At 32.5% G+C, this 19,019-nt stretch overlaps 2 protein-coding genes across 4 annotated transcripts in view; one reads left to right on the plus strand and one right to left on the minus strand.

The window, feature by feature from the left end:
* The window catches only part of LOC128174352 (multiple epidermal growth factor-like domains protein 10), a 214,972-nt gene that overhangs the window by 47,241 nt on the left and 148,712 nt on the right, over positions 1 to 19,019 (plus strand). The gene's annotated exons all lie outside the window — the stretch shown is intronic.
* Positions 6,388 to 19,019, minus strand: part of LOC128172390 (multiple epidermal growth factor-like domains protein 10) — a 36,740-nt gene continuing 24,108 nt past the window's right edge. Inside the window, exons 3-10 of one of the 3 annotated variants that reach the window (XM_052838185.1) lie at positions 15,989 to 16,231; positions 14,870 to 14,977; positions 14,445 to 14,582; positions 13,290 to 13,427; positions 12,461 to 12,598; positions 9,488 to 9,628; positions 9,265 to 9,370; positions 6,388 to 9,143 (exon numbers count right to left, since the gene is read on the minus strand). In XM_052838185.1, coding sequence (XP_052694145.1) covers positions 8,969 to 9,143; positions 9,265 to 9,370; positions 9,488 to 9,628; positions 12,461 to 12,598; positions 13,290 to 13,427; positions 14,445 to 14,582; positions 14,870 to 14,977; positions 15,989 to 16,231 — 1,187 coding nt within the window. In that variant the 3' untranslated portion in view covers positions 6,388 to 8,968. The remainder of the gene's footprint in view (positions 9,144 to 9,264; positions 9,371 to 9,487; positions 9,629 to 12,460; positions 12,599 to 13,289; positions 13,428 to 14,444; positions 14,583 to 14,869; positions 14,978 to 15,988; positions 16,232 to 19,019) is intronic. The other 2 variants (XM_052838187.1, XM_052838186.1) reach the window with 2 other exon arrangements.

The following is a 19,019-nucleotide window of genomic DNA, read 5'->3' on the forward strand; positions in this document are numbered from 1 at the left end:
TGAGGATGCTTCCACACAAGTTTCAGCTTTCCTTGCCGATTAGTTTCTGAGAAGCAGATTTTTAAAGATTTACTCTATATATTCCTATGTAAAACTTCGACCCCCCCCCCCATTGTGGCCCCATTCTACCCCAAGGGGTTATTATTTTAACAACTTTGAATCTACACTGCCTGAGGATGCTTCCGAACAAGTTTCAGCATTGCCGGCTGATTAGTTTCTGAGAAGAAGTTTTTTAAAGATTTACTCTATATATTCCTATGTTAAACTTCGATCCCCCATTGTGGCCCCACTCTACCCCCGGGGGTCATGATTTTCACAACTTTGAATCTACACTACCTGAGAATGCTTCCACACAAGTTTCAGTTTTCCTCGCCGATTAGTTTCTGAGAAGCAGATTTTTAAAGATTTACTCTATATATTCCTATGTAAAACTTCGACCCCCCCCCCCCCCATTGTGGCCCCATTCTACCCCAAGGGGTTATTATTTTAACAACTTTGAATCTACACTGCCTGAGGATGCTTCCGAACAAGTTTCAGCATTGCCGGCTGATTAGTTTCTGAGAAGAAGTTTTTTAAAGATTTACTCTATATATTCCTATGTTAAACTTCGATCCCCCATTGTGGCCCCACCCTACCCCCGGGGGTCATGATTTTCACAACTTTAAATTTACACTACCTGAGAATGCATCCACACAAGTGTCAGCTTCCCTGGCTGATTAGTTTCTGAGAAGCAGATTTTTAAAGATTTACTCTATATATTCCTATGTTAAACTTCGATCCCCCATTGTGGCCCCACCCTACCCCCGGGGGTCATGATTTCACAACTTTGAATCTACACTACCTGAGAATGCTTCCACACAAGTTTCAGCTTTCCTTGCCGATTAGTTTCTGAGAAGCAGATTTTTAAAGATTTACTCTATATATTCCTATGTAAAACTTCGACCCCCCCCCCCCATTGTGGCCCCATTCTACCCCAAGGGGTTATTATTTTAACAACTTTGAATCTACACTGCCTGAGGATGCTTCCGAACAAGTTTCAGCATTGCCGGCTGATTAGTTTCTGAGAAGAAGTTTTTTTAAAGATTTACTCTATATATTCCTATGTTAAACTTCGATCCCCCATTGTGGCCCCACCCTACCCCCGGGGGTCATGATTTTCACAACTTTAAATTTACACTACCTGAGAATGCATCCACACAAGTGTCAGCTTCCCTGGCTGATTAGTTTCTGAGAAGCAGATTTTTAAAGATTTACTCTATATATTCCTATGTAAAACTTCGACCCTCCATTGTGGCCCACCCTCAGGTGAGCTAAAAAGGTGTTAAGTTTACAATATAATAAGTTGTTAAAGTTGGTTTCTGGAAGAACAGACTTTGAAAATTTTCTTAATAAATATTGACATTTTTTTTACTTTTTTAATCTTTAGTTTTTAAGATCTGTGTACAAACATAGAATTGTGAGCAAATCTATGTATCTTGCTTATAATTCGAAGTTTAACACTCAAATATGGTTAGTAAATAGAAATTGTAAACAATTAAACACAAGAAACATGCACTACATGTATAACAAATAAAGAACACAATTTATTTTTTCGAAATGAATCATATATATGATACATGTATATACCTACATATTTCCGTCAGCGATATCAAACTCTATTTAAACTGAATAAACTCGAGAAAATGCCGAGCATCTCAACAAAACCTATTGCATTAATCTTCCATTACGCAAAAGATAATGCCGAATTACCGATAGAATGAATTGTATTTCAGTACCCCTACATCAGATTTTGCTTAATTTGCGCAGGAAAACAGTTAACTGTTTGATTTACCGAAGTCTCTGTTTGATTTGATACGTAAAAATCACGAAATACAGACGATAGTTTCCAGGTTACAAAGCATAAATAATGAAACCGAAACGAAAATCAGAACAAGCTAACACCAACGTCATGTGTGAAAACTGTCAACGCATTGAAATATTTAGCCTCAATTTACTTCACAAAATCAGCACCAATATATTTTGCATGTTTCAAAATTTCCCTTCATACGCGAACTGTTGCACAACAAGCAATTTCATCATAATCCGATCGACCCTTTTTCGTATAATGTCATGGCTGCTTGAAACAAAGAACCTCGTTTTAGAAGTATGGAATCATTTTACCGGATGCCGAACCCGAAGCTATTAAACTGATTGAAACACGCCTTTCCTTTATTATACTTTTCGTAATAACTCAAATTTGAAACAGAATTAAACCTTAATTTTTGCAATTTATATTTTCCTTCCCATAAGGATAATTTAGGCTAAACTGCGTTGAATTTGCATCGGTAGTTCCTGAGAAGAAGATTTTTAAAAATGCACCCCCTTTTTCTACAGTTTCAAGGTTTTCTCCGCTTTGAATGCAGATCGGACTTTTATTTCTGCAATTTATATTTGCCCTCCCATAAGGATGCTTTGTGCCAAATTTGGTTGAAATTGGATAAGCGGTTTTAGAGAAGAAGTTCAAAATGTAAAAAGTTTACAGACGGACAGACGGACAGACGGACGGACAGACGGACGACGGACAAAATGTAATCAGAATAGCTCACTTGAGCTTTCAGCTCAGGTGAGCTAAAAATCTTAAGCTTTCATCACTTTTCTGATAAAATTCTTTATTCTAAATGCATGAGTAATGAACTGAAAGAAGGAAAGAAAAAAGGGGAGGAGGAGTCTTCGACTCTCAGCAAGTTCGATAAGCAATATCAATTAAAAATATCATTGAATGAAAAAGAAATGGAAATGGGAATGATTGGACTGGACTTGAAAGTTGTTAAAAACAAACTGGATCTGTTCATGCTTCACAATATTATTTGCACACAAATATACAGAGAGAGAGAGAGAGAGAGAGAGAGAGAGAGAGAGAGAGAGAGAGAGAGAGAGAGAGAGAGAGAGAGAGAGAGAGAGAGAGGGTTTACACGTGTTATCTTCTGCTTAAACAATCTAGTATATAAACAAATCAACTTTCACACACAGAGTGTGTAAGAATCATACTAGTATTTCTTTTTTCTTCGGACTTGAAAAACTTAATCACGGAAAGAGCACGTGGTGCAGCTCGTGAGCTGATTTGATTGACAGGTGTAGTACGTGGACTCTGACTGAAACTGCTTTGTTGGATTTTATCACAAAGTGCATTTCTTCAAACGATAACATATAAGTGAATAGAAAATGAAATCTTTCTCTCTCTCTCTCTCTCTCTCTCTCTCTCTCTCTCTCTCTCTCTCTTCTCTCTCTCTCTCTCTCTCTCTCTCTCTCTCTCTCTCTCTCTCTCTCTCTCTCTCTCTATCTTCAAACAAATTAAGTATAAACAAAATGTTTTAAGTGTCCGATAAAAATCACGGAGAAAACTCAATCTAAATGTTTAAAGTGTCTTATAAAAATTAGATCAAAAACTTTAAGACAAGATCACAGAAGGAACTTTATTTACCGATCCACTGATTCTACGATTCCTCTAAAAATGATGCTCGGTGTAGGCACGGAAGTGTACAGATATGTGCAGTGCTGTTTGTTGAAGCAAATAAACAAATAGATGAGGTAGCTCTACGAACAGTCTAAACTTTTAATCTATGAATAGATAAATGGATGTAAAAAAATCTTTTTCAATTCAATACGTTATGGTAATAAAATGGCACAGGTATACACAGCTGCGTTCTTCTTGCAACACAATTTTTAATAAACGTTTTGACAATTAATATCCACGGTCTAAATCAAAATAATAAAAATGGTTATATTGTACTAAATACAATCATTGATATAATTCGGCTGAATAGGGGACATGTAGAGGTAGATATATACCACAAGAGAATAATCTAACCCGGAGTTTGATATTGCAAATGAAAATAGAAAAAATTCCTCAGAGTATCACGAGTTGTCATTATTTCATACAGTACTCGTAGCGCAATTTTATATATTTAGAATTTTACTATACGCATACAAATATTTCAAAACTATTATAAACGAGATGTTATGCTGTAATCAGAGATAAAAGAACAGAGGAATTTCAAACGATGTATTTGATATAGAAATTAAATACAACTAGACTTTGACCCGTGGATGCATAGACGTCGGTAAAATATCATTTTCTGTATTCATTTTTGAAGAAATTCATATCGTTCACATGTGACAACCAACACCATTTCAACTGTATAAATAAATATAAATAAAATATGAGCCTGCATGTGAACTTTAAAAGTTGTTGTCGCATTAGAAAGTGTCTAATTTCAACGAAAAATACTCATAAAACATCATATTGTAACGCAGTTGAACGAGCATGCCATGTTAAGCGCACATTAGTGATGTCATAATGAAAAAATGACGTCTTTTTAGTGCCTGTAAGATTTAGCTAAATCATACTTAGTACTGTAGTGAAATACGGTTTTAAAATGTATTATTGTCCTATGCCCCCTCTTTTGGCCCCTCTGAAATGACCTCTGATCCTGGTCTAATGCAGATTCATATAGCTGTCGCCTATATCAGGTAGGACCCCAGCCATATCATTTGCGTACCTTGTTTTTCATAAACTCGGTTACACGACAATTGGCGTCGCCGGTAAATCCATTTTACCGCTTTCATGTTGAATAGTACATGGTCAGTGTTTGAATATTTATTGGTTACTTTGTCGTGTCCGGGCGATATTTATCTATAACGCCGAAGCACGAGAATCCAACATTCGGGACTGGTATATTTGGCATTTGTGAGCATATATTTTTGGCCACTTTCTTTAAGTGTTTATTTTTTTTTATTTTGTGTAATCATTTCTTTGATAGCAGTGTGTTGTTTAATTCCGTAGGAGATATTCAGCTATATTACATGTTAGGTTAGTGATATTTGTCTTTGTCGTCTTGTAGACATTTGTCACTCGTGTTTCTGTAAACACGGCGGTGATATATCGTCTGGACAAGTATAGACATGTTCATAGTAACAATTCAAACATTCTATATTTTTCTATCATTAATTGATTCGTTCAAACCATATTACTATGTATTTGTGTCCTTTGTAGAATTTTCTAATTTTTGACATTTGCACGTGTTTGTTTGGTTAACTACTTGGTCGCCATTTTTTCTCATTTTATTTCGCGCCAAGAGTTCACGTAGGTGGATGTGCGCATATCAAAGCGAACATTTGGTGACGTCAACCTATTCTCGCTTTTGTTTTAATTTATGTCTGCTTTCATTTTCAATATTTTTTATGACAATAGTAACTTCCGATTTCGGTTTCAACATTGCGGTTACATAAATTCAGCGCAAGTTTCTCACTATTTTATATCGCAAACTTTAGTAAATAAAGTTTATACAACATTAGTATATAGGTTCTATATTACTTTCGTTGATGTCAGTCACATTTGAGGCTCACACAGCGCGAGGAATTTTGTGTGCATGGGTATGTTGTAAGCAACAATTCATTAGCTACTCAAACTAAAAATTCAGGTGGAATTAATAATGACACCTTAACAGATGAGTTCACCGTTATCGATGATAGTTATGGTTCTGACTATGATAATGAAAATAAATTTTTTTTTGTTACAAAACGTAGATTTATTTTGACAAATATGAATTGCAAACAGGAAACTGAGGACCGCCTGGTTAAAAAAAAAAACTCATCCTTATCTACACCAAACTAGATTAAAGAGTCAACATACATTACGACTGGCACTGTATATTAAAACAAATAACAAATTGCTTCCTCAAATAACTGAATAAAATTTTTATGCTTTATAAATTCACTTGCCTATATATCGTAGACCTTTTTTTCAAATATGTTTATATACATGTAAATGATATTTCGCGATTTCAAGCGCGTATATTAACTACAAACAGGAAACTAAAAACAAAACTGAACTAAAGAGTCAAAATGCATCACGACTGATACTGAATATTTTATATGTTTTATCATTATAAAATGGTTTTTGTTTTCAATCTGTTTTTTTTATTGTTTTATTAAGATCTTCCCTTTCCAAGCAGACTACCTTACTATAACTCTGAATTTTTTTTTTCAGATTTCCTTACATTATTTCTTTCCTCAAATCGACAACTTTGATTCTTAATATACAACTCGTTTATTCATGTTTTTGGGTTTCGCTTTTGCGATGACTGGCATATTTTCAAACGCTGGCTGTTTTGGAAGTATATACGTTGAAAAAGTGCAATATACTATCCATCTGTTACTTAAATGCTAATAAAAGGAGTATGAGTGCTATTTATAAGTTATAATAATTAAAAAAAGGACCTCCTGTTCATGAACAAAACATTTATTTATTACTTATTGTCAAAAAACAGTACAATATAAAATTTAATTCAAGAAAATATAAGTATGACAAAAAACGTATTAAAACAGATTAATCATTTGTTTGCTATTTAAAAAAGTACTACTACATGCACTTTGCTTGAAAAAAAAACCCAAAAAGCAAAGACAAAACACATCAAAACAACAACAAATATTAATAGTAACATTTGGCATAAAGTAAACTAAAATAAAATTAATAGTGTTAAAATAATTTTACAAAATGATGTGATACTGCGTGAAGATTGACAATTAATTACAATTAAAATTTATTGCCATTGAATGGTGCTTTACATGCTGTACACAAACGATGTATATTTGATGAATAAGATATGAGTTGAATGTTCTCTTTTTTTACTTAGAAAAAAAATAATATAACGATTATATTCACATATAAGATTGGGGATGTATAATTCATTCCCAATAAGTTCAAAACATAAAACTAGCCACAATAACATAATACACTGCATGATCCAAATACTATTCTATAAAAAACGCTAACAGTCAACATTTAGAGCTCGATCAGTACAATAAAACAAAATATAATTTATGTCAGAACTTATACATTTGTTTGCATTACCACAAATTATAAGAATTACACCAGCCAAACCCCGCAAACATAGAATTATTGTTTAAATCCTGTCCGTTATGAGTTGAAAGAAAACTAATCTTTAACGATTAACGATAAACTTATGCAACATTTTTTTTTGTTTATGTGTTTGTTGATATTGATTTATATATAAATTTAAAAACGTGCTCGACCTTAGTGCACCTTGTTGAAGAGGGTTTAACAATTAAAAAAAAAATAAACGAGAATAATTAGAAACTATTAAACTTTTATAAAAAAAAAAAGAGGACCATGGGGCTTTTCGTTCACCTAGTTCACAAAAGTTCGTGCATCATTGTATCTCGAGATGTTTAAATATAAACATATTCAAAAATGTTGTAAACTCTCATATATTCCAAGATTTGACAATACATTAAACAATACATAAAAAGGCCTACTTAATTGGACCTCATACCTAAGATCTAAGATGCATCAACGGACCAATCTCATTGTCATGTGCTTCCATGTGTATTAAAAAAAACCCAGAAAATTGTAAAATTACCTATTATACGAACTAATTTTTAAAAAAGAAAAGAAGGTCTATGTGATATTGATTTCAAGATTTGACTATATGATGATGCTTAAATATGATCTGCATGATTTGCTAACTTGTTAAATGCAATTTTTTACAGTTTTAATACTATGAAAATTCTTTTAATCAAAGTAATTATAAAAAAAAAATAATTATCACCTGATCAGTCCAGATTTAGACTTAGACCCAATAAATGTCTTTGAAATTATCAATCTTGAGTACAAAAAATGCAACAAAAAGCAACATTTAAAAAAATCACACAGAAAATAGTTGTCTTCTTAGACTCTCCGTTGATCATTCTGTTCTTATTGAGCAATGTACTAACACATCACATCTGTTTTATCTTATTAAAGAAATTTTTATGATTTTGATCAATAATTTAGCTCTAGTTTAAAATTAAAAGCTAATGTACCAAAACATTATTATCTAAATTCAATATCGCAAATTAATCGGTTTGTAAAACAGTCATTTACTAGATTAGTATCTCTATTAGCACGCGGGTAGGTTAAGGCAACTCCGAGTTTAACGACCGTCAATATTATGATCAATTTAAAAAAATGTTTATTTTTATGAAAACAGCGCGGGATATTAATACCAAGTGAAAGAGTTCACCAAGATATTATTTTTCTACTTCGGAATCGACTCAATCTTTGAAGCTGCCGTGCCATGGTATCACGTGACAGTTAAAAATAGATCACTTTTTTACCTTAACAAAAAATCAAAAAGTGTAACACTACCCCGAAGTTCATTTGTATGTTTGCTACAATAATTCGATTGGCAATTACTTCATGTTTATAAGTATTACTGCTAGAATCCTATTGTACATCGCATAAAATAAATATTGTAAATATTTATCGGAAACCCTCTCAACTTCTAAAATTTCATTGAAAATACTACGTATTTTTCGTTTAAAACAACAAAGCACAGGATTCTAGCAGCACTTTTCAGGTAGTTTAGGTCATATAACGTTGATATTTACCAAAATCATCTTTCCTAATATCCGGGGTAGTGTTACACTTTTGCCATTTTTTGTACACACTGACAGAGGAAAGGCTGGTCAAGCCATATAAATGTCGATCCGCTTACCTTATAACACTCGCTGATTAAACAAAATATCCATGCCTGTATTATCCTGATTATAGTCTAACTGACACTCATCTAAATCTTAGGTATCTGTATTAAATAAGTCTTATTTCGGCATTGTTTACACTGCATTCCGATTATTTGTCTCCCGACATTATCTTCTCTTTTAAACATGCTTGTGACGTCATCAATGATAATTATACGTAATAGAGAGAAATCGAAAATATATTCAGTTAGAAGAGTTTCTAGTGATATTTTATGTCTGTAGTTTTTATAATTTAAACCAGAGATAAAGTTAAAATCGACATGTTTCTGAGTAAAATATGACATCATGCTGCTTATTGTGACGTCATATCGATCAGAGGAATTTGATCGCTGTGAGTTGCCTTATCATACCCGCGCAAATGTAAACACATATTGTATTCAGAAGATTTTCATTTGTTATATCTTACATTTGACCTTTCCTGGATTCTATCATATGGATTATCAGTATTTCCTTCCCTAAATTCTATGTATTCACCACAGGCACCTCCAACGTGGTAAGCAACGGGGATGTCGACTGTATTTCTTAATTGTTCATGGCCTCTTTCTTGGTGTTTGTTGTTTCTCCTTGTGATGATTGATTAAAACAATATAATTAAAATACTTACAAAATGTATAAACACATATATCAATGTGTAACATCACAACATATTTCGTAAAATGTCTATGCTTTAATATCAGGGTTTACCTTTTCAAGATAATGCAGATGATGAGTACTACAATGACGATGGTCGAGAGGCCAAGGGCACCAATAAAACAATAAAACTCTATTGTTCTGCCACTTAAGCTACGATCTGTAATGCATGGAGTCTCAACGAATAAAACGTAAAATAAAATATGTGTAATCAATCTTTTCATATAGGTTTTTATATTGAATATTTAGAATACACCTAATAGATAATTGTACCTACCCTCTTGACAATAACCCCCTTTCTTTCCGTTTCTACATCCGCCATTACAAAAACCAGACACAGGGTTACAGTCACGTGATCTGTTACAAAATTTGCTGCATTCCTTAATACATCCATGTCCATAGTATCCAAACACACAGACTGCAATCATATAAAAACCTGCTTTTTAATACATTTTTTTCTGATATAAAGATTAAAAGAAATTAAACTGGGATCGGTAAAAACAAATTATTCAAAAGAAAAAAAAAGCTTTTGGTAATATTCCGGATGATGATAATGAGAACGATTAATTTGTTAACCATCGAGTTTCCTTAAGTTTTAAAACTATATGATAATTTTGTTCGACTTCTTTGTATTTAAAACAACTACAAATCAGATCTCTTTTTTAGCTCCCCTGAGTGAGCTTTTCTGGTCACATTTTTTCAGTTGTTCGTCTGTCTGTCCGTGCGTCAGTCTGTAAACTTTTACATCTTGAACTTCTTCTCTAAAACAACTGATCAATTTCATCCAAATTTGGCACGAAACATCCTTATGGTAAGACAAATAAAAATTGCAGAAATGAAAGCCCGATCTTTAATCAAAGCTGGGAAAACCTCGAAACTGTAGAAAAAGGGGATGGGTGCATTTTTAAAATCTTCTTCTCAAAAACTACTGAGTCAAATTCATCATAATTTAGCCTTATAAATAATAAATAATCCTTATGGAAGGAAAAATATGAATTGCAAAAAAGACCATGTGATAATTGTGTGTCAAATTTGAGTAATGTACTAAAATGGTAATAAAGAAAGAATGGGGGTCGATCAGTTTATAACCGGATTCGTTATTTGGTATATCAAAAACGGGACCGCGTAAAAGTAGTCCGGGCCATATGTCCAGCGCTGTACCAATTTCCTATTTCGCGTCTAGTTTTTTTTTTCAGTTATTTTTTCCAATATTATTATTCAGATGTTCAAAAGCATCTTAATTTTAGTCGATTGTATCATTTTGGCTTCATATAAAACACAAATACGTTTAAAATCGCAAATTTTCATTCGCCAAAAGTGTAGATTCGACACATGTCCCGGACTACTTAAACATCATCCTATCGAAAACCAGGCAACAATGTCCGACGCACGAAAACGTGTCAAACTGACAAAGATGAATTTGCATGTTGTGCAACAGTTTACGTGCGAAGGGAATATATAAAAATGTGCATAATATATTTGTGCCGATTTTGTGAAGTTATAGAAAGTTTATATTTCAATGCGTTGACTTGTTCACTTTTGACGGTGGTTTTAGCTTGTTTTGATTTTAATTTCATTTTCGTTAATTATGCCGTATAACTTGAGGATAATTATCGCCTGTATTTTGGAATAATTTAATTCTGGCTGTAACACGGCATTTGATTGGATAATAAAAATACTTTAAATTTGTATAAGCAGGTTTGTACGTCACATGACACGTCACAATGCACAAACGTCAAAACCGTACTAATCCGCTTGACGTTACGTTTGAATTTTGAACATATTAATATCATTTTTAAACGTAAAACAGACTCAATTTGTACAGTGAATTACATAAAATTAAATAATAAGGAATGAACTAATTTATATTTTAAATGCTGAATAGGAAATACCAATTTTAAAAATCTGAAAATGAATGTAATAAATTCATTTGGACAAAAACATGAATCAAACCAAGGTCTGTATCTTTCTTATAATTCTACGATTGACGCTGAAATTTTGGTTAATCATTAGAAATATCATATCTTGCTAAAAGGATTATATGCAATAACTACTTGTTGGTGCCCCTTCTTATATGAATTATATATATAAAATCTACACCAATTTTGATATTTTTTTTAACACAAATAAATAAAAACGAAGTCTATTAAACAGTTGTCATAGCTCTGACACATTATTACATGTATTATGAAGATAAAAGCATTATCGTGTTCTTAAAAAAATATTGCAGCGGAAAAGCATCTTCGTATGTAGCCATTGGTTCTGTTTTAATGAAGATGAAAATAATGAATGGGCCTTAGTACAATGGAGCGATATGCCTGTCAATACATTGATTAGAATTATCATTTGACAACATTGTTTATAGTTTATTCATCAGTCAAGTGAAGAAGGTTGAAACGTCATACAAAATGAATTCACGCCAGGTAAACGACAATCATTAATGGGGAAGACCAATTAAATTTTTGAATGTTTTTGATTCGAAAATTGAGGTACAATTTTCTTCTTTCATATATAGGATTTTTTTTTAGAAATAAAACACAATAAATTGTAAGTAACTGAGGGAGAATATGTACCTATATGCTCTCATGTATTTTAATCTCTTTATAAAGTCGTTGGGGGGGGGGAGGGGGGTGGGGGTGGGTAAAATAAAGAGAACCGGAGAGTAATTGTGAACCCCTACCTAAAAATTAGTTAAATATATTGCATAGGATCTTATTGTCGGTAAAAATTGTATTTCATAAAGGTACAATGTCAAAGATCATGCGTACAATTTTGATATTTTACGGGGTTTTTTTTTGCTAATTCTACCGAGGGACCATATGACACACTATTCTTTGAAAGCCCATATGAAGTCATTGTTGCTCAGGTGAACGATGTGGCCCCATGGGCCTCTTATTAGTAATTGTAGCTTTGCCCGAGGCCTGAAATAGGAGTTTTGACATAATCAGTTGATTATCGTGTGCCGTACAATAAGTAACGTTTCGAATTAATCAATTGGTGTAGCCGGAGTTAGGTTTGAATGGTAAAAATGGTGTAACAATGTCAATGAATAAATTGGTTTACATAAAAAAAAATAGTTCATGGTTTTATTAATCTAAATGATTTCAATTGAAATTAAATTCAAATAATATAAGACATATTTTTTCCGTATTTTAGAGAAAACTTCAAATAATTTTTTGGTTAAAGAAACATAGAACCAGATGACATCTGTTTTTATTGCAATAAATTAATAAACAAACAAACCACCCACCTTCTTTACATAAACGTCCAACATATCCGGCCTTACATCCGGTGAGACAGGTTCCGCTCACAGTAGAACATTGTATCGGATCCTTACAATGACCACATGTTTCATTACAGTTGTATCCATAATGACCGAACACACATTCTAAAACCACAATTAACAAAAAATAACAAAACCCTGTTTTAAATGTAATGCATTATTAGTCCACTACCGGTTTTCACCGGAGCGGACTATAGCTTTCCTCTGCGTCTGTCAGTCCGTCTGTCTGTCCGTCCGTCTGTCTGTCTGTCTGTCTGTCCGTCTGTCCGTCCGTCTGTTTGTTGTCCCTCTTCAGTTTTCCACACTTTTTTTTCTTAATGCGTTTGAGGAATAATATGAAATTTGCTGAACAGCTTCAAAATGTCAAACTACAGATCAAGTTTACACTTTTGTAGCGTCTGGTTGACATATTTTCGAGAAAATTATTTTTTAATATTCCAATTTTATAATGTTCGGGTTCGATATTCTGCATAACAGTGCATTGTTTTCACAATTTCCACAAACCGGTAGGGGACGTGTATTGCTTATGCAATACTCTCAGAATGCTTGTTTTTTTTAAATCATTGCTTTGTGTTTTTTTAAGTACGTTGTATTACATATAAAGGTAGATTAACCTCAATCTATAATAAATAAATATGTTAACCGATGATGATCTGGCATTCAATCAACAGAAAAGTTTGAAAGCCTGACTTCGTGGCAGGAAAATGCCATTCATTAAAGTTTAACCAAGTTTTCAGTTACCTTTGGTTGACTAAATAGAATGGCAGAACGTCGTTTATTTTTATTTTCTAATCACCTTCTTTGCACAATCGTCCAACATATCCAGCGTTACATCTGGTGAGACAGGTTCCGGTCACAGCAGAACATTGTATCGGATCCTTACAATGACCACATGTTTCATTACAGTTGTATCCATATTGACTTACAATGCAATCTGATTAGATAGAAAAAAGAAAATGTATATATATAAAACCTAAAACTTTATCGTTATCACACCAATGATGAATCATAACGAGAGAAATCTTAATCATTAAACAACTGAGGCGATAATTTTTTACTTAATTTTTATATATAATGAAAATGAGATAACTCATTTTATTTGTTTCTTTTTTCCCAAAACAGATTCAGGTAACAGTTATATTCTAGGTTTTTAATACATGTAGCAAATAAGGCGCATACGTTAACAAAATATGATTAAGAAAAACTATATAAAGTTATTCTGATGTTGAAAATGCGTGTAATAGTGTGCTTGTAACGGATTTTCGGATATTTTTGGATTTTGCAAGATGTAAATGACCTTTTTTTTTATCATTATTATCTTTTGTGTCGTGTAATGAAAAAAAAAATAATTTACTGTGGAATAATTTAAATAATTTAAATTTTCCTGGATTGTGACTTTTTTGTTAATTCGCGGGAATGTAATTTTGTTGATGCGTTGGTTACTCTTTCAGTGACAAAGATAACTGTCTCTAAAATTGTTTTCTTTGAAGATTTAAATTGAGGGGAAGGGTTAACTACAAATACCACGAAAATTGAGCCACCACGAATTCTAATGATTCCACAGTAATTAAAACTTTTAAACGATTTGTATCCATGTGTGTAGATACATACTGTAAGAAAAAGTAGAGAACCACTGATTGACTTTAGGAATCAAGTTGACAACTTTTGTAACATGTGTCAGTTTCACACGCTAAACTTTATGACTTTCGAAGCAGTGTTAAATATCATTAACTGCATCAAACATTGTTAATTTTTTTTATTAGTGTAATTATCCGACGTTCTAACACATAAATGTGGGCATCTTTTAAGAACAGCAAAACAAAATTGCATGCTAATTTTGTATGATAACTATATATATATATATATATATATATACATAACTTAATAATAAACTTAAAATCGGCGTTTCATCTGTGCAATAAAGATCATATATAATTAACAAATTAATTACCTTCTTTGCACGTTTGTCCAGAATATCCTGCTTTACATCCACTAAGACAGGTTCCTTTCACATTAGAACATTGTCTCGGGTCAATACAGTGACCACATGTCTCATTACAGTTGTATCCATAATGACCAACGTCACATTCTAAGTATAAATGAATAAAGTTCAAAGACAATGACTTAAAAACAAACAGGACATTATAAGCAATATGGTTTATCTTACTCAAAGAAAACTGTTCGTCTTAAGCAAATCTTATCAGTAAATGTTAATATTCTTTTTATACATTTGTAGTCTGCTTGTTTTAATAGGTAGTTGTCATTACCTTTGTCAATTAAAATAACAAACGGTAAAATGTGTCCTTATTAATAATGTAAAAGATATATGTATATAAACGATTGACAATGATAGAAATCAAACGATACAATATTTACCAAATTCACATCGACGACCAAAGAATCCAGGTTTACATTTTGAACATTGACATGTCATTGTATTTGACACAAGACAGTTCCCAAAGTAAGATTCGTGGATGGGACAACCTTTACAAAATATATACATTATATGAATTAAACATTTTACACACTATGTAAAAAAAGTGCATGGCCGTTTGCCTGGCATAAAGAATGAACACTTACTTTAAAAAAGTATAAGATATCTAAACGGGAAGTAAACACTTTAATTGACGTATTTATCAGTCTTCATAAGGTTTTAACCTTTAAATGTATTTTCCACTTAAATAAAGATTATTATTAGATTATAATTAAACAGACGTTTTAAGACACTACATCGTGAACCCTGCGTTCAAAAACAAATATGTCCACTCAGTGTATATTTCCCGTTATGTTATCATTGAAAATCTACGGCATTCAATTTTCTTTGAATACACTTGGCCTATTTATGCGCCATGAGCACAAATATAGGTCATCACGCGTTTTGAGTGTATTTTTTTTTGTAAGATAAAATGAAACGTTCAAACTTACATAACCAATTTGATATGTACTTATTAGAAATAATCATTAAATAATATCTACTCGTTAATGAAACAGATTTTTCTCTACAAAGTTTTTAGCACTATATTTTTGGTTGCGGAAGCAAACTAAATAACAGGTTAATAAAGAAAAGATGCATGCGCTAAAATATAATTGAGCTAATGTACTGGCACGTGCGTTTGCTTTAAAATACGTATGCGCCAAATTTTCTCGTTTTACAGTATATATTTATGTAAAAAGGCATTAAAGCGACGATACACAAATACTTCATACAAATTAAAATGAATATGTATCTACATTGAATGCTTATTTAGGCATATTATGTATATGCGAGACATATATTATGTATATTTTTTTTTTTAGATCTTATTTATTCTATGCATATATCTATATTTATTAATTATGTCGTCGGTCCTACAAAACACCAAGGCGGTGCAGACAAATTGAATACCTCGCTTACGCGGTATTCAATTTGTTTGCACCGCTTTAGTGTTTTATAGGACCGACGACATAAAAACTTGAGCATTTAATGCTTAAATGAAATAAGTGAGGTGTCCTCACCATACACCTCCACTTCACATAGATCATTCTCAGCATACTCATTATAATCGCTAGGATAGGAAACCCCATGGAGTCTCTCGTTGTAGTAGATGACATATTGCCCATGTACTTGACAAGTAGTATTGAATACTGCAGGTATGGTGCTTCTATTGAAGTAATCATCTTTGAAACACAAAGTTCCTTGTAATCTGTTTGTTGTGTTGGAGACATACAATGAAAATCCAAGGAAGCTGTTCCTGTAATCTATGCATAATAACAGTTATTATTAATAAGAAGGGTGAGGAAGTAACGTATAACGTTTTTTTTTTAAGGCGCTCCGAAGTTTTCCTAATTTTTAAGATTTCCGTAGATTTCTAAGTCGTAAGTCGTATAATTAATTAACTTCTCCACTCAGAGTGTTGTAATTGGAATGTTTTCATTGATAACATGTGTTGTTTTAGGCAACATGTGTCCTATTATTGTTTCCGATGCAAAAAATTGTTGTCTTAATTCGAGTCAATAAAAGGACCTAGATTATGGTTGGAAGGCATACATTTGTAAGTTGAAATTATTATTCCCGCACTTTTCTTAGGGCAGATCGGGTATATTATTGTTACCCTGGCATGAGTTTTACTAAGCTTCTTAAGTTTAAGATTTCATCGTAACCGTAAGTTACGATGAATATCTGTTTTACCAAACTTCTTAACTTTAAGTTACGTCAAAAATATCGTCTTAACTTACGACAGCCTATGGGCTACTCTAAGTTAAGAATTTTTCGTATTTTTCTAAATAAATGAATAAAAATGGCCGCCTGCTTATTGTTTATTGAAGTTTTGAGAGAAAATGAAGACAAGGCTTTGCGTCGTGAACGCGTTTTCAGAGACAGGAGTCAAGTTCTTTTAAAATATGTTGACCGACAGCGAGCTAATTGGGCGGTATAGGTTTCCAAGGCGAGTTATTCTGCAGCTGACAGACGATGTCAAAGACCACATACAACCACAACCTTTGAGGTCGCATGCCTTTACAGCTCACATCCAGATAATTTTATGGATATGACCTTTAAAAAAAAATAACAGAGGAAATTCTAAATGAAGCTGGACTTATAAAGCATCCTATCAATCAAATTCTTAAAAAATATTAATATCATAAAACATCACACTCATGATATTGATAAAAAAATACACTTACTATGTTGGTTATGTTCAAAGAATGATTCCGAATGATATCCTTACAAACATTTCTATTTGTCCACTATTTTGAAAGAAGGATGAAGAGTAAACAAAAGGGCCACAACTGTATTATTACTTCATCGAGTTGTTCCCCTTTAACAAGATTGTGTGTGATGAACCAAACAAATTTAAAATAAAATTCAAAATAAATATTGCCTAAAAGATATATAAATAATTTTTTGATTTATTGTGTAAAATTCATATCATTTCTTGTTGACAGTCAAGTATAGTTAGAATACATTTCCATACCCATACTTAGCAATATTATATTTCAAGTATTAATCATAATTGCGTGGACCCTGAGGTCCACGCAGAAAATATATAAGCGAGGTTAAACCGGATGCTATGGGGAAAATTCAGCCTGCGCATGAGCTAGCTTGGTTCCTGTGCGTAATGGGTAGCTCAGGGAACCAGGCTAACACGTTTATCTGAATCGGGATCGGAATTCCGTGCCATATGCACATATAAGTTCAAAGGCGCTGTAATTGTATAGTTGTCGGTAAACAGTACAGACACAAAGTATTCCTTTTAAAGAAATGATTGGCATGTGATATGAACTACCAGTATTATGAAATAAGTTAATGTTATGCCGAAACTACAACATGCATCAAATAGCATAATTTGCAATGTTTTGTTGTTTTCCGAATACACATGTAACTTAACGTAGTCGAGGCTAGAGAACTTCCCGATTAAATTTTTTTAAGCATTTTAGTATGATTGAATAATTATTTCACTATAAAAGTTTGAATCTCAAGAAAAATGCATCAAAATATGAAATTTTTAATTTACACAAAGTTGTCACTGCATAGTTAACAAAGTAGTGCGAATCGTAATGTGTGCGCAAATAGTAGAATTCACCGAATGCCTGAAACTATACATGCAAACTTCATTCATAGATAGATCAAAATTATTTTAGAAGTATGAATCCTTTAAATTCTGAGATAAAAAGTCAGGGCTATACATTCATTTATACGTAATACAATGTTCGTATGTATGTAATGCCTTTCACGTTTTCGTTGGAAACACATGCAAATGGTCCACGTATTGTAGTCCTTTTTTTAAGGACAGCAACTTGTATAGCAAATTGGTGATCAAGGAAATAAATGAATACATTATTAAAGAATTAAAGAAATAAAAGAAGATAGGCTTTTTTGTCATGGACTTTTTTTTTAACTAAATGAATAGACCTATAAAATTGTGTTAAGCCTAGTGGGGTAGCCGATATAAATGTATATATATGACACTTTTATCCGCTACTTGTGTTAATGTCTGGTTAAAAAATTTGAACCTCCCCCCCCCCCCCCCGCATCAAATAATGTTTTTTATCTTTGAAAAGTCTTTATTTCATTTAATTATTGGTACATGTATTGTAACCGGGTCTTGATGCAGATGACATAATAACACCAAGTCGATTTTATAGGGTTCGATTCCTTTTTCAATAAATTGAAGGAATATGGTAATTGCAGGAAATCACAATAGAACAACACATACATAAAACATATAAGCACACGACAAAGACAATACAAACACAAACATCGCACAGACATTGACATAAAACATATTTACTTAAGTCACCTATTAATATTATCAGCAAAGAGCGATAATTTGATAATTTATATTTAAACTATAAATTCCAAATGATCAGAAATATTTACGGTAATAAATATCAATAAACCTATTTACAGCAATGACAGAAACATATAGTTACCAATTTATGGAACTGAGTGCAGGTATGGGCAGCGGAAAAGGCAAAAAATACATTTTAACAAAATCAACGACAAACTAAATTCAGCAATCTAAAATAATATTATCAATGACCATAA

The sequence above is a fragment of the Crassostrea angulata genome, chromosome 2 (genome assembly GCF_025612915.1).
Source record: "Crassostrea angulata isolate pt1a10 chromosome 2, ASM2561291v2, whole genome shotgun sequence".
Lineage (NCBI taxonomy): Eukaryota > Metazoa > Mollusca > Bivalvia > Ostreida > Ostreidae > Magallana > Magallana angulata.